Source organism: Denticeps clupeoides, chromosome 10, assembly GCF_900700375.1.
Source record: "Denticeps clupeoides chromosome 10, fDenClu1.1, whole genome shotgun sequence".
In the NCBI taxonomy this organism is placed as follows: domain Eukaryota; kingdom Metazoa; phylum Chordata; class Actinopteri; order Clupeiformes; family Denticipitidae; genus Denticeps; species Denticeps clupeoides.
Genome location: NC_041716.1, coordinates 16168255 through 16193088, shown reverse-complemented (window position 1 = coordinate 16193088; position 24834 = coordinate 16168255). Strand labels below are relative to the sequence as shown.

The window sequence follows — 24834 nt, the reverse complement described above, 5'->3', positions numbered from 1 at the left end:
TTGCATAAGACCGAGGTCGTTTCGAAGATGCGTCGAGCACTATAAAAACACGACAGATCTTAATGCAGAAAAAAAAACAACAACGTACAAAGCGTTCGCTTGAAAACCGATTTAATCTTTTTATTATTAACTCAGGTAAGATATATAATTCTTAAAGCATAGCCAACGGTGTAAAACTGATCAATTTCTTAAATAATAAAGCATAATAATAATAACCACAAGCTGTTTTGCAAGAACCGCGTGTGAGAAACCTTTTCGAAAGCTATTAAGGTTCACCGTCCAAACATTCTGTCCTTTCTTATTACCCATGTTTGTTTCTTGGCTGTGGTGTAATCAATACAGTAACAGTACACAGCATAAAGCTGTCTAATTATTAAACTTAAAAATTACAATATCTCAGTGAGATACAAAAGTAAGCTTCACAGGCAATAAGCAATTCCTCCACTTGTACAAAATGTCATTTAGTTCAAGTCTGCAAGCACAAGCAGCACACGCGTCCTTCGTGTCCCTTCAATGGCAGCACATTAAATACAGAAGAAATAGTGTTATACCATGCACAATATTTGCCATGTACGCTTATCTCCCTGCACTGTTGTTTCAAGAAATGTGTGTCCGAAGACCAGGTTTTCCTCTGCCATTTGTAGTACAAAAAAAAAAAATCTAATGAAATCTCAAATATAACATGAGGTTCAACATACAACCGTGCCTAGAAGCAGAGATGAAAATGTGAATGTGGCTAAACTGATATCTTACGGCTAAACTGATATCTTCAGTAGGAGGGACGTTATTGTTCTTGGCATGCCATCTTACTGTACCAGTTACGCTGCTGAGTGGAAGAAGGTGCATAGTGCTGTCATGTACATTTGATCGTATATTTACAGAAGTGCCACAGCGCATTTTCATCATGTCGTTTGCTTTTTACTGAACACATAGCTGAAAATGATACAACCCAGACATTAGTTTGACTTGGCACCCCCCAGCTTCACCTCAGCACCATTCCCAAATGGTTTCTAAAGTCCTTTCACAAAAAAAAAAAAAAAAAAAACAGATCTCCAGCACCTAAGGCATGAACGTTGACATGGTCAGAGCAGAGGCATCGGTACTTCTGGGGTCCTTCACTCCAATTATCAGGTCATTGGTCCTCCTAGTTCCTTCAACCAGTGAAAGGATGTCAACCCTGTTGACCTTGTGGCCCTTTAGCCGCAGCATCTCTATATCCTCCTGCAGGAACTCAGCTGAGGTACAGAAAATTAAAAAAAGGAGATCAACAGACCATTTAGAAAGTAACTGAAGAAAATTCACAATTAAGAAAGTGCCCCAGTAAAGATAGCACGAGTACTTGTGAAAAACAATAGGAAGCGAGGATTAGAAACGAGCAGATTATCCACTGACCTAATTATCACACAAAATAAAACTGTATTTTTTGTTCAGCACCATTACAATTAATTTACTCAATGGAACGACTGGCAACAGGAAAGATTTACTTACAATCCACAAGAATAGTGTTAGGAAGCACAAGAGGGTGGAGCCTGCCATACGTCAGACTGTCACTCAGATTTTTATGGAAGGACAAAACATTCAGCAAAACCTGGAGATAATGGAAATCATATTTTTTATATCTATATATATATATGGAATGTGATTCCTTGTTAAAAAGCTAGAACATCATATATACATTCATTCAAACAAATGAATGGTACTTAGATACATATCAGCATAAATCATTCCGTCCGAATTCCGAATAATCAGAAATAAACCTGAGTGATGCCACTGAGAGCACGATCCCCACTGGAAGAACCGAGCGCCACATAGGTTCCACACAGACCCTCAGAAGGTCTGACTGCTGTGGGCATCAGGAAGGACAGGGGTCTCTTTCCAGGCTGAACGCTGTTGTGCTAGACAGAAACAGCCAATAAAAATGGAATATAGTTTCAAAAAAATCATCAGGCCTAGAGAAGATCAACATTGTCTCTTTAGTGCACGTGTCATGGGGTGTTGCTCAAATCCCAATGGTACCGGATTAGGTGGAGCAGATGTCTGACTTCTGTTTGGCCAAGAGAAGTCCAGGATTTGACTGTTCAGTAGAATGCCTGAAGCTGTAACAATTCGGCTTCCAAAGGGCTGATTGAGGGAACTGGCACAGGACGAAATGAGAACATTAAGCATTTTATTGCACACTGCACTGAATGCAAATCCTACTGCTTAAGGTCTGACTACATAATATGAATTCCAGAAACTGGTATATTATATCAGCAGTCGTCAACAGTGGGAATGGGACAACTTTGCAGAACTGCTTCAGGATATTTTAAATTATAATCAGAAGGTTGCCGGTTCGAATCCCGGTCCGCCAAGGTGCCACTGAGCAAAGCACCGTCCCCACACACTGCTCCCTGTGCGCCTGTCATGGCTGCCCGCTGCTCACCAAGGGTGATGGTTAAATGCAGAGAAGCAATTTCCTTCGTGATTAATAAAGTATAACAAATTAATAATTATGTAGAACCAGATGACAGACAGGAGTGACGATCTTATGCCCTTTCATCCACTTGAATTGCTTTGGGGACCTCTAACAAGAAATGTTCTCTTAGCTAAATGTGTGAATCACTTTCAAGGACAAAAACATAACACTCCCTGCGTTTTACAATGTATGGAAATCACGTCTAGATTTTCCATTATGTTCTATACAAAGGAAAACTATTCTGAAATATCGTTTCAGAATAGAAACAGTTTGTGCTACTGTTACATCCCTGGACGTACGCTCCCACGTCTTCTGTGTGGCTGGCCGTGTTTTTGTGTCCTGTCTCTTTTAGGTTGACTTCGTGGGAGGAGTTGAAGCATCAGCTCCACCTACCATCTGCCATTGGTCCCCTCCATCTTCAGATGGTGTTCGGCAGGTCAACAGGGTCTGCTAGGCCCTTACTCTTTTGGGAGGTCCCCAGGGTCCACGGAGATCTGCATGGAGCTCTGTTGGGGCTCTCATTCGTGTTTCTTGTTGCTTTGTGTGATAGACCCTTTGTTGTTAGCCTGTTAGCTTTATGTGCCCTTTTTGTTAACTCGTGTGTGTTTGAGTTGTCCCCGATGGACCATCCCTTCCTTAGGCTGTTTTGATGTTGGTTAGCTGTCCTGAGTCCACTGTTTTATTGTACCTGTTTGCACCCTGTAAATAAAAGCACTGTTTGTATGCTTGGTTTGTGTGTGTAACAGTGGACCTCCTCCTCTCCACACCCTGGTCGCGTTTCTTAAACCCCTTAGACTTAGGAACGTGACAGCTACGTGGCATTCATGAACATAAATGGCTGCTGTCTGGGTTTGTAGAAACAGTCAACTGGGTTTTTAAGTGAAATAAAATGAGATCAAAAGCAGGTTTACAGGTTTAATTTGTCTAGATTATTAAACCAGGCTGAACACAACCGTAATCAATGCATGTGATTCTCCAACTTTAGCCTATAGAAAAGGCTATGGACAACAGAGCAACATAGATAGATAGATATGTATCCTACCTCTCACAGTAGCTTACATAAAACAGGAAAAGTAAGGAGATCTTATATCAGATTAACATTAAGGAGAGATGCTAATTCAAAATATGACTACAGGCCTGGGCACGTAAATCTAATTTGGGTTCTTACTTTGATATTTAAAAAAGTTCATTAGTATTTATCAGGTTTTCACTCCTCAGCAATCAACGTGTTTCCAACGTGTTTTTTTTTTTTAATTGACGCCCACATTTTGCTTGTACATATGGATACATTCGATCATCCCTTTGTAATTTGAAAGGCACATTAACAGGTCCCATGACATTAAAATTTCACTTTGTGACTTTATTTAAGATTAATACGAGTTCCCCTAGCCTGTCTACCATCCTGCAGTGGCTACAAATGGCGATAGGTAAAGGGCGCTTTGGTCATTCTGCCACAGAGAGCGACAGCCATGGCAGGTCATAGGACCTTTAAGCAGAATCCCATTGCCTTGTTTGTAAAAGGAAACTGATTGCATTTACTCGTAGGGTTTTGTTTACCTCATAACTGATACGATGAAGTCATCTGGTCCCATGACCATCACCTGGCTGGTCACCTCCCCTTCCTCGAAGGCGTAGGCAGGAAGGTACTGACCCGGAGAGGAAGCCTGGGAGTCGTTGATCATTTGACGGAACAGATGAGCTTGTGTCTTGCTGGGGGGGAAACCGTAAGACTGGTGGACTGCAGCAGTGTTTTTAATAACAGAAAATAAATGGAATAAAAGACACACCTCAGCATTTGATCCACGTTTTCAGAAACTGAAGGGTCAAACGTAGAATCCCCCAACCCACTTGCCAGAGATAAAGCAATTTTCAGAGCCTAGAAGGAAGAAAGGATGTAAATGTCATGTAAATGAATTTGTGTGGGTGTTTTCCGTAATCTAGTCACACTATACATGTTTTCTGTTCCTGGTGAAGGGATAGTACCTCAGCCATCCAGTGGTAGGTTCTGTTCCGTGCCGTTTGTCTTGAGATATTAAAACCCTCCAGAATGTTCAGAGCAGCCAGGAGCGCTGCTCCCGCGTGAGGGGCAGGAGCTGCGATCACGTGATGTCCTAAAATCAAGCAATTTCAGCCAAATTTAATCTTACACGTACTGTACGTACTGTGAAAGTGATGTTTTTTTGCCATAGTAAAAGTGAAGAGATTGTCATTGTGATACACTGCAGCACAGCACACGGTGACACAACGAAATGTGTCCTCTGTTTTTAACCATCACCTTTGGTCAGCAGTGGGCAGCCATGACAGGCACATGCTCAGTGGCACCTTGGTGGATCGGGATAACCACTAGGCCACTGTAATCAGGCCTAAAAAGGCCAGAGCCCTACATAATCTGACCTGACAAGTATGGTGAAATGAGCAGGTTTAAAACATAATCGCCAGAGACTAGACTCCATTTCATCTCATCAGCATGTATTTTTCAAATGTCTCTCGCGATAACTAAAACAAACCATTTATCAATGGTGGCTGAGAATTGCAAATCAATTCATCCAAACATTTCATTTTAAAAATGAACATTTCATTAAACACCTTTACAACACTCATTTACCGCGCAGGTTCCAGCAGACCCAACCTGAGCCCGACTAAAATAACAGAAATTAAGCCTGAACCCGACTCAACACCTGACCTGGCCTGGGCCAAGGAGACAATCACATTCAATACAATCATGTACAGTCTGTTAATGGTGAATACACCTATACATTCTTTCTTAACCTAAAATATATGTTTGTAGTTTTTTATTATGCTAATGTATTTTTTATAAGGTCATACTTGCCTTGATATTTGATCTCCACTGGCTGCTGTAGCACTGTGCTATAGTTGCTGAAATCTTCAACATTTAGAACCCCTCCATTTACTTGTACCTTTTCGAGACACATAAAATGTTAATATGAGGAAGCACAACGCATTTACTTAATTTTCCTGTACTTGATCACTTTAGTTACTTACATCCACCCTAAAACAAGCGAATGGCTTAAAATATTATGGTAACTGTAAGGCACAAACACATAGTTCTCTGTCTTACAGTCACAGATGTGAAGCATTAGAAAGGATAGTTCATGTACTGTTACGTTCACACTTGAAAAAAATGCTATTTGTCATTACCAGTTAATTACATTTCCATTTACATAATTTATCAGATGCCCTTAAACAGCGACTTACAATCAGTAGTTACAGGGACAGTCCCCCTGGGGACACTTAGGGTTAAGTGTCTTGCTCAGGGACACAATGGTAGTAAGTGGGGTTTGAACCTGGGTCTTCTACTTCATAGGCGAGTGTGTTACCCACTAGGCTACTACCACCCTACTAATAAATGTTAAGAAATGTGTTATCAATTCAAGTTAATTTCCTGTTGGGGCCTCACCTCTGCAGCCATTTCATGTGTCAGGTTTCCACTGTAAAATGCAGAAATCCCATCAGCTGCAATTCTGTCCAGGATGGATGCCAGGTCAAGACGCCTCATGAAAAGCCCAGAGAGTGGGGTCTGTCCATCAGGCAGGAAGAGCGCTCTGAAGTTTTCAGAAATGTTTTGGTCCTTCACTTTATTCAGCGCCTCAGCTTTTAAAAGATGAACAAAGCATGAACAAAGATGAACAAAGCATGAACAAAGCATGTGACTCAGTGACTTACATTGTCCTTAGAGGTGCCACTTCACAATACTGCTTGCACGATTTCATTACATTACACTCATTTCACTGGTTTAGCGTTGTCTGTCTGGGTTGTCTGCATGTTTTGTTTGCTTTAAATGTTACTCTTGGGCACTGGCTGTGTCCCCTGTTTGCACTTTACGTGCACTTTATGTCAAGTCCATTTGTTTCACTATGGACTGTCTAACACGTATGTGGTTAAAATTACAACAAAGCTCACTTTGAACTTGGGGGGTGGGGGGATGGAATAAGGTAACTACTTGCCATACTCATGCGTAACATTAAACCCATTTCGAGCAACATCTGCTGCCATAGTTATGAGGTCTTTCCAAGGAATTCTGGTGTAGGAGAGAAAGCACAAGAAGACGATTTTTTAATAAAGGGCACTGCCAATTGATGGAAGCAGTGAATACATTTCTGAACGTTGTAAACTGCATTCATGAGAGATGTTGTTTTCCTGTTAATAAAAACTTGTGTGTGTGTGTGGACTTGAAGATTGTCTGCCAGTGTTTTACCTTCCGTACAGCTTATGAGCTTCATGCATGCCATTCAGCATGCCTGGAACACCCACCAGCAGCCCTGGCTAAAAGACAGCAGGAGAACAATTTGGAGATTGTAATGTTAAGGGAAAATAATTACTAATTTGCACACTGTTTTGTTATTAATCGGTGTGCAAAAGCATTGCACACTGTAACCATGCTGAGATTTTTTATCTTCTAAATATTAATATATGCAAATGATCTTTTTTTAACACAATGAGGTTTCTGCCTTTTCCAAAAGCTGCTTACTTCTTGCTCTTACCTTTTTCTCCAAATTCAACTGCAACATCGCTTCTTTCAGACCAGAGGGAGCCGTTTCACGAAAGTCAATAACGCGGCTCTCATTTTTACGGATGTTGTGGACCAGCATCACCCCGCCACTAGAAATAAGAAATAGCAAAAGAGATTTACCAAAACTGTTAAGTGTGTATGCGCGTGTGTATGTGTGTGTATGTAAAGCCACTTACCCGCCAATGCCAGAGGTGTGTGGGTGGATGATCCCCAGGCACACGGCTGCCACAATGGCTGCATCGACACTAGAGCCTTGTTTGCCCAGGACTTCAAACCCCAAGGAGGTACAATGTGCCACATCAGTCACCACGGCTCCCTGATGAAAAATCTGGGACAGAATTTTAGGGAACGGTTTTCATCGTACCAATACATTCTCCAGGCACCGATATGCCGTACAAATCTATAACATGATGCTACTTTTTGAGCTTTACGCTCCAAACTGCAGACTGCAGTACCTGAGGATCTCCAAAGTAGATGTGCATGATCAGGGCAATGGTGACCCCTGTGGCAAAGGTCAAGCAGGCAGTGATAATGACGGTGAGTCCATCCTGCCGGCAACTGCAGCTGTCAGCTAGAGGATCGCGGCGAGTTTCCCTCAGTGGTGAAATGTCTTGACTTGCCAAATCTGATGCTGAGGAGGGAAATCGCTGTAGGCGGGCCGACTTCAGGAAGAGATCAGGATCTGGGTGATGGAATAAAGGAATATTAGCACTGTGACGGAAAAACGTTGACATTGTTCAGTTAAACACTCACTGAATTAAAATTCATTAGAACGTATTTTATATATTTTAATGGGAATGCGCCCAGACAGAATAAGGGTCGTCTACAAACTGCAGACAGTGCATATCATCTAATTCTTCTTGAGGCAGTTCATTGTATGAATTAATGGCACCGCCGAAAGGGAAATCTATACATTAAATATTGGTTTTGTTAATTATCTGCAAAACATTCCTCAGCCAAACAATTCATTTAAATCTCTTTATCGCTCCAACCGGGACATACGCTGCGGCCACAAGTCGTCTCCTTTTGACATAATGATTTTCTTGAATGTTTTTTGGTGTTAAATGGGCAGCCCCGAGACTTTATTATTATGCCCACATGGTGGTCTAAGGGGGAGGGGGGAATAATTAATAATGCAGTATACATGGAGTGTATAGATGGAGTAATGTTTTATTTATCTGTCTAGCGTCTAAAGGGAGGATAGGGGTTGTGCTGCATCCACCGCAGCTATTCCACGCATTTTCTGACAACAGCAATCCAACGTTTGCATGCCTGCGTCCTGCTCGCTGAGGAAATGGTCGTCGTCTTTGCGCGACTTCAGGGCGTTCTCCCCAGACAGCACGTCGTCCTCCGGCAGCCGGGGGAAGCTGGTGATGCTCATGTAGTCCACCGGGGAGTAGGCGCTGCCCAGCGTCGTCTCCTGGCTCGCATCCTTGTCGACCATGGCTGCCACGGCGTCGCCGGGAGCGGCGTGCATGACCCGGCCAGGCGCCTTATAAAAAAAAAAAAAAATATATATATATATATATATATATATATATATATATATATATATATATATATAACCACAAAAACAACTAAACGAAAACGCTGACAACGATCGTTTCACTGCAGCTCGGAAATAATAATCATCATCATCATCGCCATCACCATCATCACGACGACAGTAATAATTACCGAGGCTCCAGAAGCGCTAGACCGCAGCGAGACGCAGGCGCCGGCTACCACCTGACATCACGGCCGGGAAGGCGCGGGTTTAAAGGCGCAGCTCTCCCGGGGACCAGCGCTGCGGCTGCCGCAGCGGTCACCACGCGGAAGCGGCCGGGCGCGGACGGAACAGAAACAGGTCGCCGGACCGGTTTTGGCGTGACCAGAATCACAGCGCGTCAGCGCGTCCGTCTAAACGCCGCTTCGCAATTCTGGTGTTAAACGCTCGTCGTGATGTGTACCTACTTCCACGCACTTGCATCCACGTCCTGGGCCGAACGCGATCTCACGAAATGTCCCGCATTGTTTTTATTTAGGCGACTGAAACCGCGCATGCGCAGAAAAGGTGGAGCTGGCCTGTCCGGTCCTCAAATCTGAGATGAACAAGAACGCCGGAGACTTAAGTAGTTCGTGCATTTATGCATTTGATAAATCTTCCCGAATTAGACAGCAAATTACTTGTTTAAAATGTTTTTTTTTATTGATTGATTGAATCCGCTTCAACCACTCCAGCAATGTTACCAGGGTAGTAGCCTAGTGGGTAAGACACTCCAGGTTCAAATCCCTCTGGATCAAGTCCCTGATCAAGATACTTAACAGACTGTCCCTGTAACTACTGATTGTAAGTCGCTCTGGTTAAGGGTGTCTGATAAATGTAGTAAATGAAAATGTTAAATGTTACCCACTTTAGCCTGCACAGGCTGGACTTCCAGCTGAATACTATATAACCTCTCCATCTGATCCAGAATGCTGGAATGCTACTCCAGAAAGAGTCACATACAAAGTTCCAAGGTTATCACACTCTACACCTCCACAACGAATCCTGCACCGACTTCCTGTGTTAAGTTATAACGTGACCTCTTGCTTCCAAGGCGATGAATGGACCCGCTCCTTCCACTCTCTCAGCGCTGAAACTTCTTGAAACATCAAGCACTTCTCGTCTTGAGAACAGCAAGACATGCTTCCAGACTCTTTCGAGTCCTGTCTCCTCAATGGTGCAACCAACTTCCTAATGTCCCATCTTCAAGCGGCGATAACGGACGCACATGAAAAAAAACTTTTCCCTACTAATGTTTATTAGTGTTAGCTGTAAGGTTCTCAGCATTTTAATAGGGCCTGTTGTATGTAACTCCTCTTAAGTCACTGATATACTTCGGTCTGGACAATTGTGTCTGGGAAATGCAATAAATGTAAATATTAGAAACACCATAGTAAAAACCAGCTTAATTTGGTGAAGCAGAACTTGTATGTGGATTACATGTGTGTGTAAAACCACTCCTCGGGATCAGGTGCTACTAAAACCTTTTGTGAATTCAATAGTCATTAGCACTCAGGTTCTTCCAGTTTTTCCACCATTTTCTGGATAATTGGTCGTTACAGCTAAAACCATTGTTTGCCCTGCTAATGCCCCTGTGTCTATACAATACGAATGGCAACTTTACATATTTACCTAGGAAACTAAGCTGAAAATGTGTTTGTTGTGTTCACTCTATACACATACATGCTGTGTGTTGATGGGTCAGTTGCCATCATTGGTTGTAGTAATATGTACTGTACTGCAGTAAGTAAAATACTCCCCTTTGAACCAAAAGAGCACAAAGTCACAGGTTCAAACCCCACTTACTAACATTGTGTCCCTGAGCAAGACATTTAACCCTGAGTGTCTCCAGGGGGGGGGGACTGTCCCTGAAACTACTGATTGTTAGGTACTCTGGATAAGGGTGACCAGTGTTAACTTGGAAAATAAAAAAGTACAAGAGGAACTGAACTACTCAGCTAAACACAGAAGGTTAAAGTAGTTCAAAATAGTGGCCCCTATCAAACACACACACACACACACAAACAGCTTCAAATGACAAGCCAAGATTCAGGTGATTGCCTGAGAGTTTATTGTTGTTGGTTTTTTTTGTTGTTGTCTGGTACCTGCAATTCGGAATGGATGCTGATCTTCCATCCGTGGGTTTTGCATAGGTGTCTGCCACTCATGGACTACTGTCCATTTTCAGGATGGGAAAAGTCAGCACATTGCAAAAAAACAAAACCATGCAGAAGAGTGAAAGGCACAATCACCATAGATATCAGATACACCAATCATGTTTAAAATAATTCTATATTTTAGTTTTTTTTTTTTTTTTTTTAGAGGAGATACGCTGTGAAACGTTAGACTCATGTTTCAAAAGCTGCCTTCCTTTCTGGGCACAAAAAAAAATCCCCACTGACATTCTACCCCTTCCTTTGTTATTATTATACTATGTGAATTGCTTTTCTAATAGCAATATGGAAAAATACAAGCATTTTTTGTTTCAGATTTTCACATGAAATAAATTGAAACAATTAAACTACCTCCGACTCAGAACACACAGGCTATACACACAACCTCCCACACACACTTACACCAGGTGGACGCTACGTTACTTCTCCGGGGCTATTCAGATGCCCCTCTAGCCCAACAACCCTCCTAATCTGAATACAAACAACAAGGAAAATTGCAGCAAGAACTTGAGGAAAGACATTGTTACAGCAGTGGATCCCCTAAGGGGCTGTGACACGTTACATTTCCCAGAATTCCCTCTCCGACCCAGCTTGATTAATACAATTGTTGCCTCTTAGGCACAATCAGGACATGGAAGCCATGGAAGCCTGGAATGGAGACTGGACCAGTCACAAACCTGAGGGATCCACTACAGTGATCTATACAGACTTCATTTTCCATCAAAACCCAGTCAACATTATATACAGTCAACAAGGTTAAAGGGGGAGGGTATATATATATATATATAATTTCATATATATTTAGTTTATAAACTTTTCATATTTTTTTTTTACATTTTTTTGAAACAACATTTAGAACTTTACAGGATAGTTGGCAGTAAACAGTTTATGAAGGAAAGTTTAAATCAAACAAGCATTACGTGCAAACTACTAAATAAAATCAGTTCTAAAATAAATGAGATAAATTCAATTTCAACCTCACTCTTTTCTCCCACATTAAAGTGTGTATCAACATGTACCAAGCTAATAGCTGTGAGTGTTTTTGTAAATGTCGCTGGATAGCACACCCTGTGATCTTACATTGTTTTTGCGACAGAAAGTCACACACACTTTTTTTTTTTTTTTAACTAAAGTGTACATTAAGAGATACCTGTAAAGAGCAGTGCTTCATGTACATTTAAATGAAACATCATTTAAAATAGCTTAAAAAAAACCAATGTAGTTTTTTCTCAATTGTGCATCTCAGCATAGCCTCTCACTCACAAACCCTCAATGCTCAAAAAAAAAAAAAAAATCAAACACACATCTACAGCATTGACTCACCACAAAGTGTAAGACAGTGCAAACTTACATCCAATTTTCAAATATTTTACAAACTTTCAAATATTTATATATATATATATATATATATATATATATATATATATATATGTGTGTGTGTGTGTGTGTGTGTGTGTGTGTGTGTGTGTGTGTGTGTGTACTTCAGCACCATAGTTATTATAATCCTTAATGAATGTACATTTAATCTAGCTCACAAGCATGGCAGACACTGTTACACTGAATGTGCCCTCTAGGGTTACGCACCCGAGCGGAAGGATTTAACACTTGGACAGAGAGGAGGACACCTATGGAATGGGTGTATATGGGATGGCAACCTCACAAACACAGACACAGTACACACCCTGTCAGAGTGGACAGATCACACTTTAAGGTAACGGATGGATGCCTGTAAACAAGTCAGTCTAGGTGACCTGTAGATCGTGAATGGATAATCCATCGATTCAGGCATGTTCTTTATCCCCTTAACACATCTAAGGTGGTGAATCCAGAAACCCCGTGTCTTTGTTCTGAGGAGCTACTGCAACAACAGCATAAAGGGACGGGATAATAATAAATAAGAGCTGCATATGGGTCTGGTTCCTGAGGTGTTATGGGGCATGTGTCTGGTGTCTGAGTAAGCTGTAGCACAAGAAAGACCTTCCTATGGGAACCATTGGGCACTGGAGGCAAGACCCTCTGCATCTCAAAATCATTTCCAAAACGACAAATGAACGAAAGAAAAGCGTGACCATCAATACCGCTCTTAACCTCCTGCAACCAGCTAACACTCTGTAACCCCCAGGCGGCATCTGACTGTCTCAATAAACCTGCAATTTTATGCTAATCCATACATTCAAAGAGAAATAAGCTCGTCTTGGGTGTTGTGCGGATTTGCAAAGATGCGAAACAGTGACACCTGCTGCCCGGAGGGCCACATTGCACACTTTCCGTGTCCTCTCGATATTCGCCCCCAGCTTCTTCTGCCAGCTATGGCACCTTTCGTCTGTTCTGTAGCCCCCTCTGACCTTCCTCTACTTGCTTTTTCACTCCCTGTGTTGAAAAATATACTCTACCCCTTCCTTAGGCCTATTACATAAATATATGACATTCAGACGGAAGGGGTCGGGTGTAATAACACTTTATCACGGTATACGCTGCCCTGTGGTTTTAAATAAAGAATGAGAACGCAACGTTTCAAGTTTCCAACACAAAGATGAAAGCAAATAAAGGATGTATGATGCCCTGCAGGGAGATCTTGCCAAATTCAAGCCCTCAAAGTTAAAAACAAATTTACTTGATCTTTCTATATCTGTGTCAACCACGAGTTCCCAGATGAAGGTCTAACAGCTGAAGTGCTGAGGTTGTGTAAAGGATTTAGGGCGGGTGGAAAACTATGAAATGTGGGCCTCGGTGAAGGGGAAGGGTCGGATTACAAGCCCACAACAGCGGGAATAAATGACAAAAATGAAAGTGTGAATGTGGGATTATCGGTGTGGGTACTGCGTTGCCATGAGATCTTTTCCACGACACACAAACTGACAAGGGTTGAAAGAAGAACATGGCCATGTGCAGGTAGTTTGGGTTGGACTGCGGTGAAGGAGCGAGTGATCCATGTGCTAAGGGGTCGTAATAATGCCCTCAGAAGAAGCTGCCATTCTTGTCGGGGTTGCCTTAGTGGCAGAGGTTGCGTTGGCACGGCTGGTGCAGGAAGCTTTTGCGGATGTGGCCGGCGTGGCGCGGCACCTGCTCTCGAGTGCGATTCTGCCGCTGGAGGCGGTTGCGGCTCAGGTGGCGCTGCTCGGCCCGGGACTTGGCCCGCTGGACGCGGGACACCTGGGTCACCTTGGCCAGGGGGCCGACCTGAGCGGCTGCCCCTCGAGTCACTCTGGTGGGCATGCTGCTCCTGGCCATAGAGGGCGCTGCCGATTCAGACATCCTGCTAGAATTCAGAGAGAGCGGCAAATGAGATGCGCTGAAGGAGAAACGGGACAGAGGTGACAGAAACTTCTCTCACCTCATACTTCCTGCCAGGCTGGCTGCACTCTCCTCCACCATGGACAGGTTGCCGGGGGAGACGTAGACAGACATGCTGGGGTGCTCAATTAGCAGGTCCTCCATGGGGCTGGTCTCAGCTGTGGCTCCTTCTGCAGTGAAACAGGGGGGAGGGGTAACAAACCAGCTCTCCTCCATGCTGCAGTGTTCTAGCCCACTGCTGCTGCTGCGGTCACTACGGGAGCCTGGTGACTGGGGGGCGGAGCCCCGCGGGCAACGGGTGGAGTCTGGCAACACATTCACACCTACTAACCCAACAGAGGGAGTCACAGGGAAGGAGAGGGAGGATGTGGGTGGGCACTGGGCAGCTGCCATTTTTGCCCTACTGGCTTTAGTCCTGTGGCGAGTGCAAAGTGGAGGGGTGGAGGTGCTGGGATGGGGGGGAGTGGCCATATTAGTCCCCAGGGACCCCCTTGCACTGCACTCATTGTAGGGAAGGGATTGGGCAATTGAGGGTGCCTCAGCTCCACCCTCTCCCAGCACAACGCACTCGCCATCCTCTGAATAGAAGGCCCGTGGAGAATAGAGGACATTGGGCCATGGTTGCATTTGAAAAGGATTTAAAAAAAAAAGATGAAATGCGGACATTGAAAAAAAAAAAACAAGCCATGCAGGTGTGGAGTGCAATGAAAATGTCACGCATACACACAAACACAAAAAGTGGAAGGGGTTTAAACCAATTGTAGGAAAGGGGTAGAGGGTAAGGACAAGACATAGAAAATACGAATAAATTTATTAGTGACTATTTACGTCCTACAGTGTATGTAAAATAACTCTAATGACCCAATATTAGCCACAATGTCATTGCAACATTTGGACTTCATCCTTCCTCTCAGTTTAACTGTAATGCAGGTGGACTTTTCCCCTCACACCACTTTCATACTTCCTCTCACGCTCAGCACTCACCGGGCAGGCTGACCAGAAGCCATCCCTCCTCGTCAGCGTCGCTCACACGCGGCTTGGGCCCATTGACTTCAGCGGACACCTCCTCTACCTCGCCGAAGAACAGACTGGTGAGCCGTTGGAACATGACTGGACAGGAGGTGGCGTCGAGGTGTCTCTGTGATCCTGAGGAGAACTACTTTCTGATCTTTGAAGTAAGTAAGAAATGACTTCTTCTTTTTCTGTATTTCAAGTAACAAGTTGTTGAAAATATCTACACTCTGCGTTGGCCTCTTCGAAGCGAGTCCTTGTTGACACAGAAATGTCAAGGGACTGACAAAGTGCAAAGTTAAGGTTTGAGTTGGTATTGATGCAAAGGCCTGTTGGGACACAAAGACATAAAACAAAAGCAACATGTTAATCCAGGCTGACGCATGTTTGCAAATTACAATTTAATAAAATAAAAGATAACACTGCTACAAAAGATGGTGTAAAGTGCCTGTAAAAAATAAAATAACATGTTAAATCAGTCTGGAGGTGTGCTTGTCCTCTGTTCCCTGTGATGTTCCATAAAGCACAGGAAAGCTTGGCTCATCAACCTCCACACATTGTAAACGGGACCTGTTGTGGCGAATCATTTATCTTCTTATATTACTGTGGTATAATAATCCCATTTTTATTCAAGTAGAAGTGCATCGAATTTGTAGGCAATCTCATTTTAGTTTCTTCCTATTTAACCAATTCAGAGGAAGAAAGAACAGATCGTGATGTTCCAAGTCCCATGAGATCACAGTTGTGCTTGATTTTGTTTGGATTCTGAGGGCACACTGAAACCCACTGTCTGCAGATACACACCTATAACCTAAGGTTACATAGCAAAGTACATAAGATATTCAAACAGTTACTGTGGTTTAAGAGGGAATTTGAATTGCTCTAACTAATTAAGAATCTATTTCTGGTATTTCTCTGTACAGTCTGAGTTCCAGGCACTTTCAAATTGCCATTTTGCCACTCGCATTTACAGCATTTATGAGACGCCATAATCCAAAACCATTTACAATCAGCATTTACAGGGACAATCCCCCTGGAGACACTCAGGGTTAAGTGTCATGCTCAGGGACACAATGGGGTTTGAACCTGTGACTTTGAGGTCATACGTTTCATATGCTAGGCTACTACCCCATATTAATATTTATAAGACTAAAACTAAAACTGCTTGGCATCGGTTTTTACTCCATGGACTAAGTGTTAAGGGGAAAGTGGATGCGCGCGTTACAGCATATGAAAATCCTGACCGGCCAATAGGAGTGGAGTCAGATTAGGGGGCGGAGCCAGGCAGTGGGGTGGGCCTGTAAACAAAACAAGCCGAGCAGTGACGTCACCAACGCCGCCACTGGTCCAGCCCCTCGATCCGAACGGACGGAAAACAGGACCGAAGAAAAAAGGATCCAATTCCAGCCTGGATTTCTCTTTTCCCCACATTTACACCATGGCGCTTAACATAACATCGGATTTAACCTACAACAACAACTAAAATCGTCTGTAAACGTCAATGTCCCCTGGTTTCCTGTGTGACAGTCAGCGTCAGAGGTCGTTTATAAACAGCAGGGGGGAAAAATCCACGGAACGGGCCGTCATCTACAGCAGCTCGAACCAATGAGAAAAGGACATTAATAAGCGGTTTAAATGACCAGCACAGGCCCGAAGCACGAATCGTCCGCTTGGGATTCGGGGTCAGGGCAATGACAGTTCGGATCACAGCTGGCTTTCCGAGTCGATACGTCCATTCGGCACAATCCAAGCCGAACCACGGCCGCGAACGGATAGCGTGTGTGAGCTGGCATATTCATTATTAAACACCGAGCCGGAAGCGAGGGGGGCTGGGGGTGTTTGTCCAATAAGGCTGTCGTTTTAAAAGAAACACGCACTTCTGAACGCGAGATGTGGATCCACAGCGATGACCGTCGACGGAATGACGGAAAACAGCCTCGGCCGCCAACGAGCCCTGTCAAAAGGGCCATACTAAACGCTCGATCTTTCACTCTGTCGCAAGCAATGTATATTAGTGACCACAAAAAAAAATTCTTACCTGCCTTTGCAATCGTTTTCAAGTTGTAAACGCGATGATCGAACAGATTAAAACAACAATAAAATCTTAAAGCATAGCTTTAGGTAGGTTTCGTGTGAGGTAGTTGTTACGACTTGATAGTAAAACAATAATAATAAAAAAGAGACGTTTTCTTCGCAGAAGAAGTGGCAGGTGTAAAACAGAATTTACACCGACGCTCGGATTACGATATCTGCGGAACTCTTTTCCGGTTTTTCCTTTTCGTTTTTTTTTATTTATTCCCTGCAGATATTCCCCTCGGTTATTGCTGCGTCCAGCTGATCCTCGGATCAGAATATGGAACGCGCAAAACAGCTGATTGTGAGATCACGGCGCTCCTAGCGACGCCCTGCGACCGCCCACTTCGGCCTCTCGACCAATCAAAATATTACACAAGCTCCGAGGGGCGGGGCGAAGACGGGCCGCTAGCCTGCTGCGCAGACGCGCACCAGCTCGCGCAACCCGGCTTAGTAGTCGCGTATTTGTTAAAATAGCAACGCGAAAAACGAAGGAATGTCCTCCCTTTGGACCGTCGTGCCGATGGACAGAGGTGGTATATTCAAAAGGCGAGCGTTTTTGCAAATGCTGCTGGTTTGTATGCATTTGTATGCACATTTGTATGTGCATTTGTATGTCAAAAGCACGAACCAGCCATTGCAATACATTACGCAAATCATGCATTCGAAATGTCCACTGTTACTTTGCCATTCGGACTGTAAACACTGCCCTAGCCCCTCCTTGCCCTTCCTCAGTCTCTCTTGGCAAGGAGGCCCTTACGTACATGTTCCACCGGGAACAGCCAATGGGCGGGGTCCGGCCAGAATGCAGCATTTCATCATCCAATAAGATTCGGAGTTGCGTACAGTCATCCGTGGTTTGCTTCGGTTATGCAAAAGGTCCGACCGGGGACCCCCGACCCCCTCCTTCTTTTACTGTGTTGACTAAACATGGGTGCATATATATAGATATATAGATGAACCGGACAGGCCAAAAACGCTAATACCTCCACCACTTCCTTTTCCACTGTGCCCATGGAAAGTAGGGCTTATGAACCACTCATTCTCCTGGCTAAAGCCTATTACTCAGGGATAGAATGCCAGCTAGGGTACCCATGACCGGTCCAACTCAGGGACTGTAGAGATGAGAAAAATTAATAATGGAAAGATTTAATTGTATGAGTAACTGATCGTGTATCATGCCATGTAATGCAGTTTCACATGACTCTTGTCGCAGAATGTAAATGTAGACAAATTTTGCGATCCTGAGATCACTCTGAAGCAACAAGCCAGTACAACTGGTGCATTAAGGAGAAAAGGATGAATTATGTGTTGCATAAGTCACTCAATGACAGTGCTCTGTTGACAGGCTGTAGTGGAGGTCCTGATGAGCCGTGGAAAGGGACAGGTGGCCTTGGGCCGGCTGAGGAGTCAAACATGTCACACGATACAATTGCTGACAATTACGTTTTAATTAGCGTTAATTATACTCTTGGTTTATTTTTTTGAACAGTGTTGGTAATGATTGTTTATTGGGCTGCCATTGCTCATACCTTCATCTGTACCTGGACTGCATGTTAGTGGATATTGTGGTACTGATGTGTCTTGCGTTTCAGTGTGTTTGACCCCTCATCCGGCTGGTGGACGGAAAGACAAACGAAACTACATAGAAGAAAATGAGGTTCTTCTCCTCACTGTTAGACACCTTTGTACTCTGAACAGTAACGGCCTCTGAACTTGGAACTGATTAAGTTCCTGCACATTCCCTAAGCATGCACCTGGTGGCTGGGTAAGTGGGGGAAAGGTCGTGTGGCTCACATCTGATGTTTGAAGTCATTCCCCTCTGAGCTATTTGTGAGACGCGAAGGCCCAGGGATTCTGGGACATGGAGTTCTGGCAGCAGAACTCAGCAAGTGCACACATGATTGACTTGGGGTTCCATTGTGTTGTTTAAGCGTTCCCTTAATTTTTTTGAGCAGTGTAGCTAACTGAAAGTGTCACATATCCTCATACAGGGACGGCTAGCAGTGCTTCAAAACAGACAGACCTGGAGATTGTGTGTTTCATGTTCCTTAACAAGTTCCTTAACATTTTTGCATACGATTGGGTGTGTTCTTTCCCTTAAGATGTTCAGAGATCACATTCAATGCATACAGTGCTTCAAGGTCCTGCAATTCTTCAGCTGGTATTACTTCCATGACTTAATTATGTTTAAGAGCAGAAAGCATGGGAGCAGAAAGTGGGAGAGACAAAGTGGTCTCATCCATGGACGTGGGAGGGGGAGCTGTGGGAAGCACCTTGTGACATAACAAGCTCTAAACAGGGTTGTGTCGGGATAGGAATCTCTGCCCTCGTCCTCAACTTGTTATCAACGATCAGTTGAGGGTGTTGGGGAAAAATGTCTTCACGCAAGAGGCAATTTGGCTTTCTATTTCTATACCACCATTAGTTCCTGCACTGTGCCCTCTCTCTTTCACTCATGCAAAGTAACGATAAGAGATTAGACAGTAAACTGCATGTACAACATGCAGGCTTTTTATCTCGCTCCAGCTTTGCTCACGCTGCTATCTTGGAGGAAAAATGCCCTGCGCTATTTGGGTGCTGAAGACACGCCGCCGCACTTGTGTAAGAGGGAGAGGAACAGACACCGCAGGGTCTACTTTTCCCCTCCAATACGCTGTCCCCATGACCCACCTCTGCCCAGAGTCAGCTGACAGACTGTTCATGCCTAGCGACTGTGAGGCAAACCGACCGCGGTCAGACACCGCACACCAAGCGCTTCGATAATAAGACCTCTTGGTGACTTCTCTCCATGCCTTTTAAGGCCTGTCCGCTTGGCAGCACATTCAGTTCTCAGCCCCCCCAACGCCTTCCACTCCCGGTTCCAGCAGACACAATGTGGCTGGATGAAGAAACATGGCTTTATTGAAAGGCTGTAAACAGTTGACATTAATGATCGAGTTGGCTACCCACGTGACTAGGCTACTGCTAAGTTGCAGCATGGAAATTGCTGACATTGAACCATGTAAATTCATCTCATGCACTTGGTCATGTGAATGAGAAACTGCACGAAAATTTATTGCAAACAGAGCAATTCATTAAAAGGATGTAATAAAAATAAAGAAAACAGAGAGCAAACGGACAGGGTTATAAGAATGTATTTTGCATTTCAGTATTAATGGGTATAAAGTATATATTACAAATGCGAGACAAAAGAACAGGAAGGCCAGCCGGCCGAAAGAGTGGCACATGAGAAATGTGCCTGCATGCTTATGTGACGTTTAGTTTTTTGCCTTTGGCCCCTTCGTATCTGTTGAGGCCACCCTGTACATGTGTGTCACTGCAAGGCACAAACACAAACAGTCCTGCTGGGGTGTCCTTGGCATATGCCTACATATACACAGTCACTTGGGGACAGGCTGTGCTCACTGGGGATCAGCACCAACAGGACAGGCCCGGACCACAAACTTCCACTAAGGGAAAGGATGAAATAGACCACTCACAAGTGGTCTATTTTAATCCTCCACTGGATTAGAATATATCCCGATGAGAAAACTCTCTCTCTCTCTCATCCCCTTCCAAACTGGACAACATATGTACTGTGAGAAAATGGTGATGGAGCCAAGCAGCGAAAGAAAAGACCCCAGGACTCAAAACAATGGCAATTACACACTCCAAATGTATTTGATGTGTGTAACCTTGATTAAGTCACACACAGTATGTCTGTGTGTAGCCATCTTTAGTTCCGTTACACTTTTTATCTAATACAACATCTCAAAAAAGCTGATTTGATTAATACATTTTAGATAAGTAGATTTTGTCGTTTTAGCATGATATTTTATCCTCCCATAACACCTAGATTTGAAAGGGGCTGTACTTTCTTTTCCCCATGAGTGTACACTCATGTACTCTAATATTTCAAGTTCAAGGGTGAGAGCCCTTCGCAAGGTACGCTCACCCTAAACCTCAGATTACATAACACCCCTCTGCAAACTCCTAAAATACCCTGACCTGTCAAAACATCATCTCCTCTTACGGCGGCTCAGCTGGTGCTGACTTGCATTGGCATGAGCGTACCGCGAGCATGATTATTTAATAACTACGAGCCTTCGCTGTGCCAGGATGAGGAGTGGTGTTTAATATCTTCTGCTAATCAGGTGACAGCCTGCTGTCCAATTATGCACTTGCGTCGCTGTACTCATCATCATGCTGTTAATTATGCAAAACGACCAACTCAGGATACACTGTGCAGAAAAATACCCAAAACAAGGCTTTAGAGGCGCCCTGGGTTTCAGGTTCAAACAGGGAATCTGAGCTTGCAGCATGCTGGTGACAGCCAAAATAAGAGGGCTTCAGTTTTACGGACTCCACGTCCGTCACAACATGTCAAATTCTTTAAATATGACCTTGCCTAAACTTGTCTTTGACCCACTTTTGAGCCTTCACAAGAACGTCAGGCCAATAGATAGTGACTGACCTGTTCATGGCATACTAACAATAATAATAAATACAGATTGTCAAACATTCAAATGATTGTAGCTACTGTTAAAATTGCATTACATTTATGCCACTTATTTGTTATACTGTATATACTGAACACAATTGTTGGCATAATTTAACCTAATTTAGCGTGCTATTTGAAAATATGGGGTGATATGATCAGTGATGAGAATAAGAGTGTTAGTGAAAAAAATGAAATGTTCAGTAACAGGTAATCTAACCAATTCCGCTGTTACCATTTCTATAAATAACATGCGCTATTGTAATTAAGCTGTTTTCATCCGACCAGCCACAGGAGTGGTAGAGCTTTTTCTTCTCTTTGGTGAAGGATGATGACTGGGTAATGATGAGTTAAACTTCATGGTAAGACAACCAGCTGCAGAGGTGGGCAGATTTGCACAAACACACCTGAGCTGCAAAGTAACGTTTTTACAGTGGAAATACAGACATGTCTTTTTAATTGTTGAAATTAAAAGTAGGAATGTATATATAAAATGTACATGATGCCATGGAACAAAGACATCTGATGAAGCTACTCTCATTGTATCACTAATGGTCAAGAACTTGAAAGTTGATATCAGCCAAACCTCGGTTAGCCTAACATTAGCTAATGGTGGAGGCAGGGCCATGCCATCCACATTTTTGACATATTTGACAAGTTACTTTCCCTGGGAACTAGTTACTATTAGAATGGTGTAACAAAGTAAATGGGTTCGTAACTAATAACTTCTTTAAAAGAATGTGTCCAACATTGTTTATAATACAAATTGCCAGTATTGTGGAGGTCGTTCAAGGTCTTGCTGTAGGAAGAGAAGACAGTAGGTGTGGGCCTGGGTTGGGCACTCCGCATTGTTTGCTTCTTTTAACAATCCTCATTCTATGCATATTTGCATGTCTCCTCCAGAAGAGCAGCACTTATGCAACCTGATTTACACCTAAGCATTCAGCCAGCCAGCCAATGGCACGCACACTTCATTTACTTGAGAAACTAAAATGCTTTTCAGTAAATTTTGCATTATTTGCACATGTAGACTATTTGTTGCACATTTTATATGAGGTTTCCGTCTTTTTAAAAAATGGTGAGATTGATTATGGGTCACATGGTGGCTTGTGGGTTTGAATACCAACTTGGACCTTATGTCTGCAGAGTTCACCTGCTCTCTTGCCCTCCGGTGTCCCTGCGTAGGACTGTGCGGTTATGAAAACTAAGTGGGTGAATATGAATATGTATATGGAATATACATTGAAATATGAAAAAAATGACCTTGTCTAACCATTACTCTGAGACAAATTCTGAATGAGCAGAAGGGTGTGGCCCTACAGGCTAACAGGAATGTAATCTTATCACCATGGGGATGAAAGTGTACATGCAGCCACAATACCACTGACCTCTTGAAAGTTAGGCAGGGCATGCGGCTGTGTGTACATTCCTGCTGCACTATGAGTCGCTGCATGCATGCTCCTCTTATGAATGTGCTGACGCTGAATGTGACCTTACCCTAGAGGTGAAACTTGAAACTAACAGCATCAACGACAAGAGGAAGTGAACAGTGAGCCGTGCTCTAAATGTCCATTTCTTTCTCTACATTTTTATCCCCTAGAATTATAGAACCATGGGCACACCTTATGTGGCGCAATATTGTCTCAATGCACCTTGAGGACAGTGACAGCTTTACATTACTTTACTTTACTTTATCCAAGGCGACTTTCAAAGTGAAGTGATTGTCACTTGTGATACACAGCAGCACAGTACACAGTGCACACAGTGAAATGTGTCCTCTGCATTTAACCCATCACCCTGAGACAGGCGCCCGGGGAGCAGTGTGTGGGGACGGTGCTTTGCTCAGTGGCACCTCAGTGGCACCTTGGCGGATCGGGATTCGAACCGCCAAGATTCGAACCAACCGCAACCTTCTGATTACGGGGCCGCTTCCTTAACCGCTAGGCCACCACTGCCCCACCACTGTTAAGCACTCACATTTGTAATGGATGGGTGCCCTTATGGAGGATGATTAGATTTTTGCCTGTAAAACAACATGCATTGACAACCAAGTAACAAATATTGTTATCTTTGCAAATATTTGTGATTTGTGGTAGGCTAACTATGGGCCCATCCTGACTTTCAAAAGGCTGTATAATTTAACTTTCTCACAAACACCAAAACTATTTCAGATTTTGGGTCTGATATTAAGTTCTGTGAAGATGCAAGTTCCAGTCCAGGTACTGGACTTCACAGTTGTTTCTGTGGTCCACCATACATAATTCAACTCTGGATACAGCTTTGAAAGGTTGGTGGCGACACCTGGTGGTAGCCTGGCGCATCCATTCAGGATAAAAACATTCGTACAACTCACCACTAGATGGCGTTACGGCGCAGCGTGTCAAATACCAATAATGTCAAGGTCACAGATCATTGCATTGAGAGGAGAAAAATATAGAATGCCATATTTTTATTTCATTGTTGTTAAAATGTCGATCCTCTCATATATACATGTTGTAGTAAAAACTGGTTCCCTCCTCTGTCTGGACACCTTTCCATTGATTTGATGGTTGTCACAATACTTACACTCTATTTTAAGGTAATGTTTTTCTCTTTTTTTCCATACAGAGCCCTGAAGTTACAGAGCTTTAATTCGAAGAAAAGATTCATGCCATGTCTCCAGGGGGACTGTCCCTGTAAGTCAACCTGGATAATGGCGTCTGTTAGATGCTGTAAATGTAAACAGGAGGCGCTGTGTTGATTCACAAATTCCTCAGTGCAGCAATGGGAACACTGCCACACAAAAATGGATTCTCACCTCCTAAGAATGTACGAAAGCAAGCAACTTCTTGGCTGTTTCTGTCGTCCATCCCGCTTAATTCAACTCAAGGACAACTGCTTTCAAAGGTTTGGGTGACACTTAGTGGTGACATGCATGTATGCGTCCACTCATATTAAAACAACTCAAATTGGAAAAGGAGAGAAAAGGGCAAAAAAGAAAAGACAAGTACAATGTTATATGAATTATAATTTTTATATAGGAGGAATCTGTGACATTTTAGAGTGGATCAGTGTCACGATACGTAAGATTTTGCTGTGCGGCATTCTGCCACCCATAATGTTAGAATCCTGCAGATGGCAGTAGATGGGAACCTGTGTAGGCAGTACAATATCTTAACCCCCCATCATGAGCTATATTTATGTGTAATAATTCCTGGAAAGACTTTACATGTACCCTCTTGCTCATCTGGCTTTACTCGTGTAAATCGTATTGGTTCTCTGGTTGATTAAATTACTGCTGGTTATAGAAAC

At 43.4% G+C, this 24834-nt stretch overlaps 2 protein-coding genes across 6 annotated transcripts; both read right to left on the bottom strand.

Moving 5' to 3' along the window:
• Positions 1–94: 94 nt before the first annotated feature.
• Positions 95–9026, bottom strand: ggt7 (gamma-glutamyltransferase 7). Of its 4 annotated transcripts, none has more exons than XM_028994946.1 (16): positions 8940–9026; positions 8259–8478; positions 7442–7668; positions 7163–7314; positions 6958–7075; positions 6672–6739; positions 6421–6494; positions 5874–6067; positions 5286–5373; positions 4439–4566; positions 4243–4331; positions 4013–4165; positions 2017–2134; positions 1758–1895; positions 1489–1588; positions 95–1235 (listed from the first exon to the last, which is right to left on the bottom strand). In XM_028994946.1, the coding sequence occupies exons 2-16, from the start codon at positions 8461–8463 to the stop codon at positions 1060–1062; spliced, it is 2028 nt and encodes a 675-aa protein (XP_028850779.1). In that variant the 5' UTR covers positions 8464–8478; positions 8940–9026; the 3' UTR covers positions 95–1059. The 4 variants fall into 4 exon arrangements, with proteins under 4 accessions (XP_028850779.1, XP_028850781.1, XP_028850778.1 ...); XM_028994948.1 differs by having other exon boundaries at positions 8936–9007; XM_028994945.1 differs by having other exon boundaries at positions 8950–9004.
• A 1533-nt stretch (positions 9027–10559) lies between these two features.
• tp53inp2b (tumor protein p53 inducible nuclear protein 2b) lies at positions 10560–17365 on the bottom strand. Of its 2 annotated transcripts, none has more exons than XM_028994911.1 (4): positions 17029–17365; positions 14964–15319; positions 14020–14557; positions 10560–13944 (listed from the first exon to the last, which is right to left on the bottom strand). In XM_028994911.1, the coding sequence occupies exons 2-4, from the start codon at positions 15085–15087 to the stop codon at positions 13677–13679; spliced, it is 930 nt and encodes a 309-aa protein (XP_028850744.1). In that variant the 5' UTR covers positions 15088–15319; positions 17029–17365; the 3' UTR covers positions 10560–13676. The 2 variants fall into 2 exon arrangements, with proteins under 2 accessions (XP_028850744.1, XP_028850745.1); XM_028994912.1 differs by having other exon boundaries at positions 14020–14149; positions 17029–17362.
• Between the last annotated feature and the right edge of the window lie 7469 nt (positions 17366–24834).

What these genes read in the sequence shown, in the direction of transcription:
- ggt7 (XM_028994945.1), bottom strand. An exon ending in TAATGTTACGCATGAGTATG is followed by an intron (nt 6,068 to 6,420) that starts GCAAGTAGTTAC and finishes ATCTTTTAAAAG; the next exon opens with CTGAGGCGCTGAATAAAGTG. An exon ending in TTCATCGTATCAGTTATGAG is followed by an intron (nt 2,135 to 4,012) that starts GTAAACAAAACC and finishes GTCCTGTGCCAG; the next exon opens with TTCCCTCAATCAGCCCTTTG.
- tp53inp2b (XM_028994911.1), bottom strand. Translation starts at nt 15,087, where the DNA reads ATGTTCCAACGGCTCACCAGTCTGTTCTTCGGCGAGGTAGAGGAGGTG. An exon ending in GCTTCTGGTCAGCCTGCCCG is followed by an intron (nt 14,558 to 14,963) that starts GTGAGTGCTGAG and finishes CCTTCTATTCAG; the next exon opens with AGGATGGCGAGTGCGTTGTG. An exon ending in AGCCTGGCAGGAAGTATGAG is followed by an intron (nt 13,945 to 14,019) that starts GTGAGAGAAGTT and finishes TCTGAATTCTAG; the next exon opens with CAGGATGTCTGAATCGGCAG.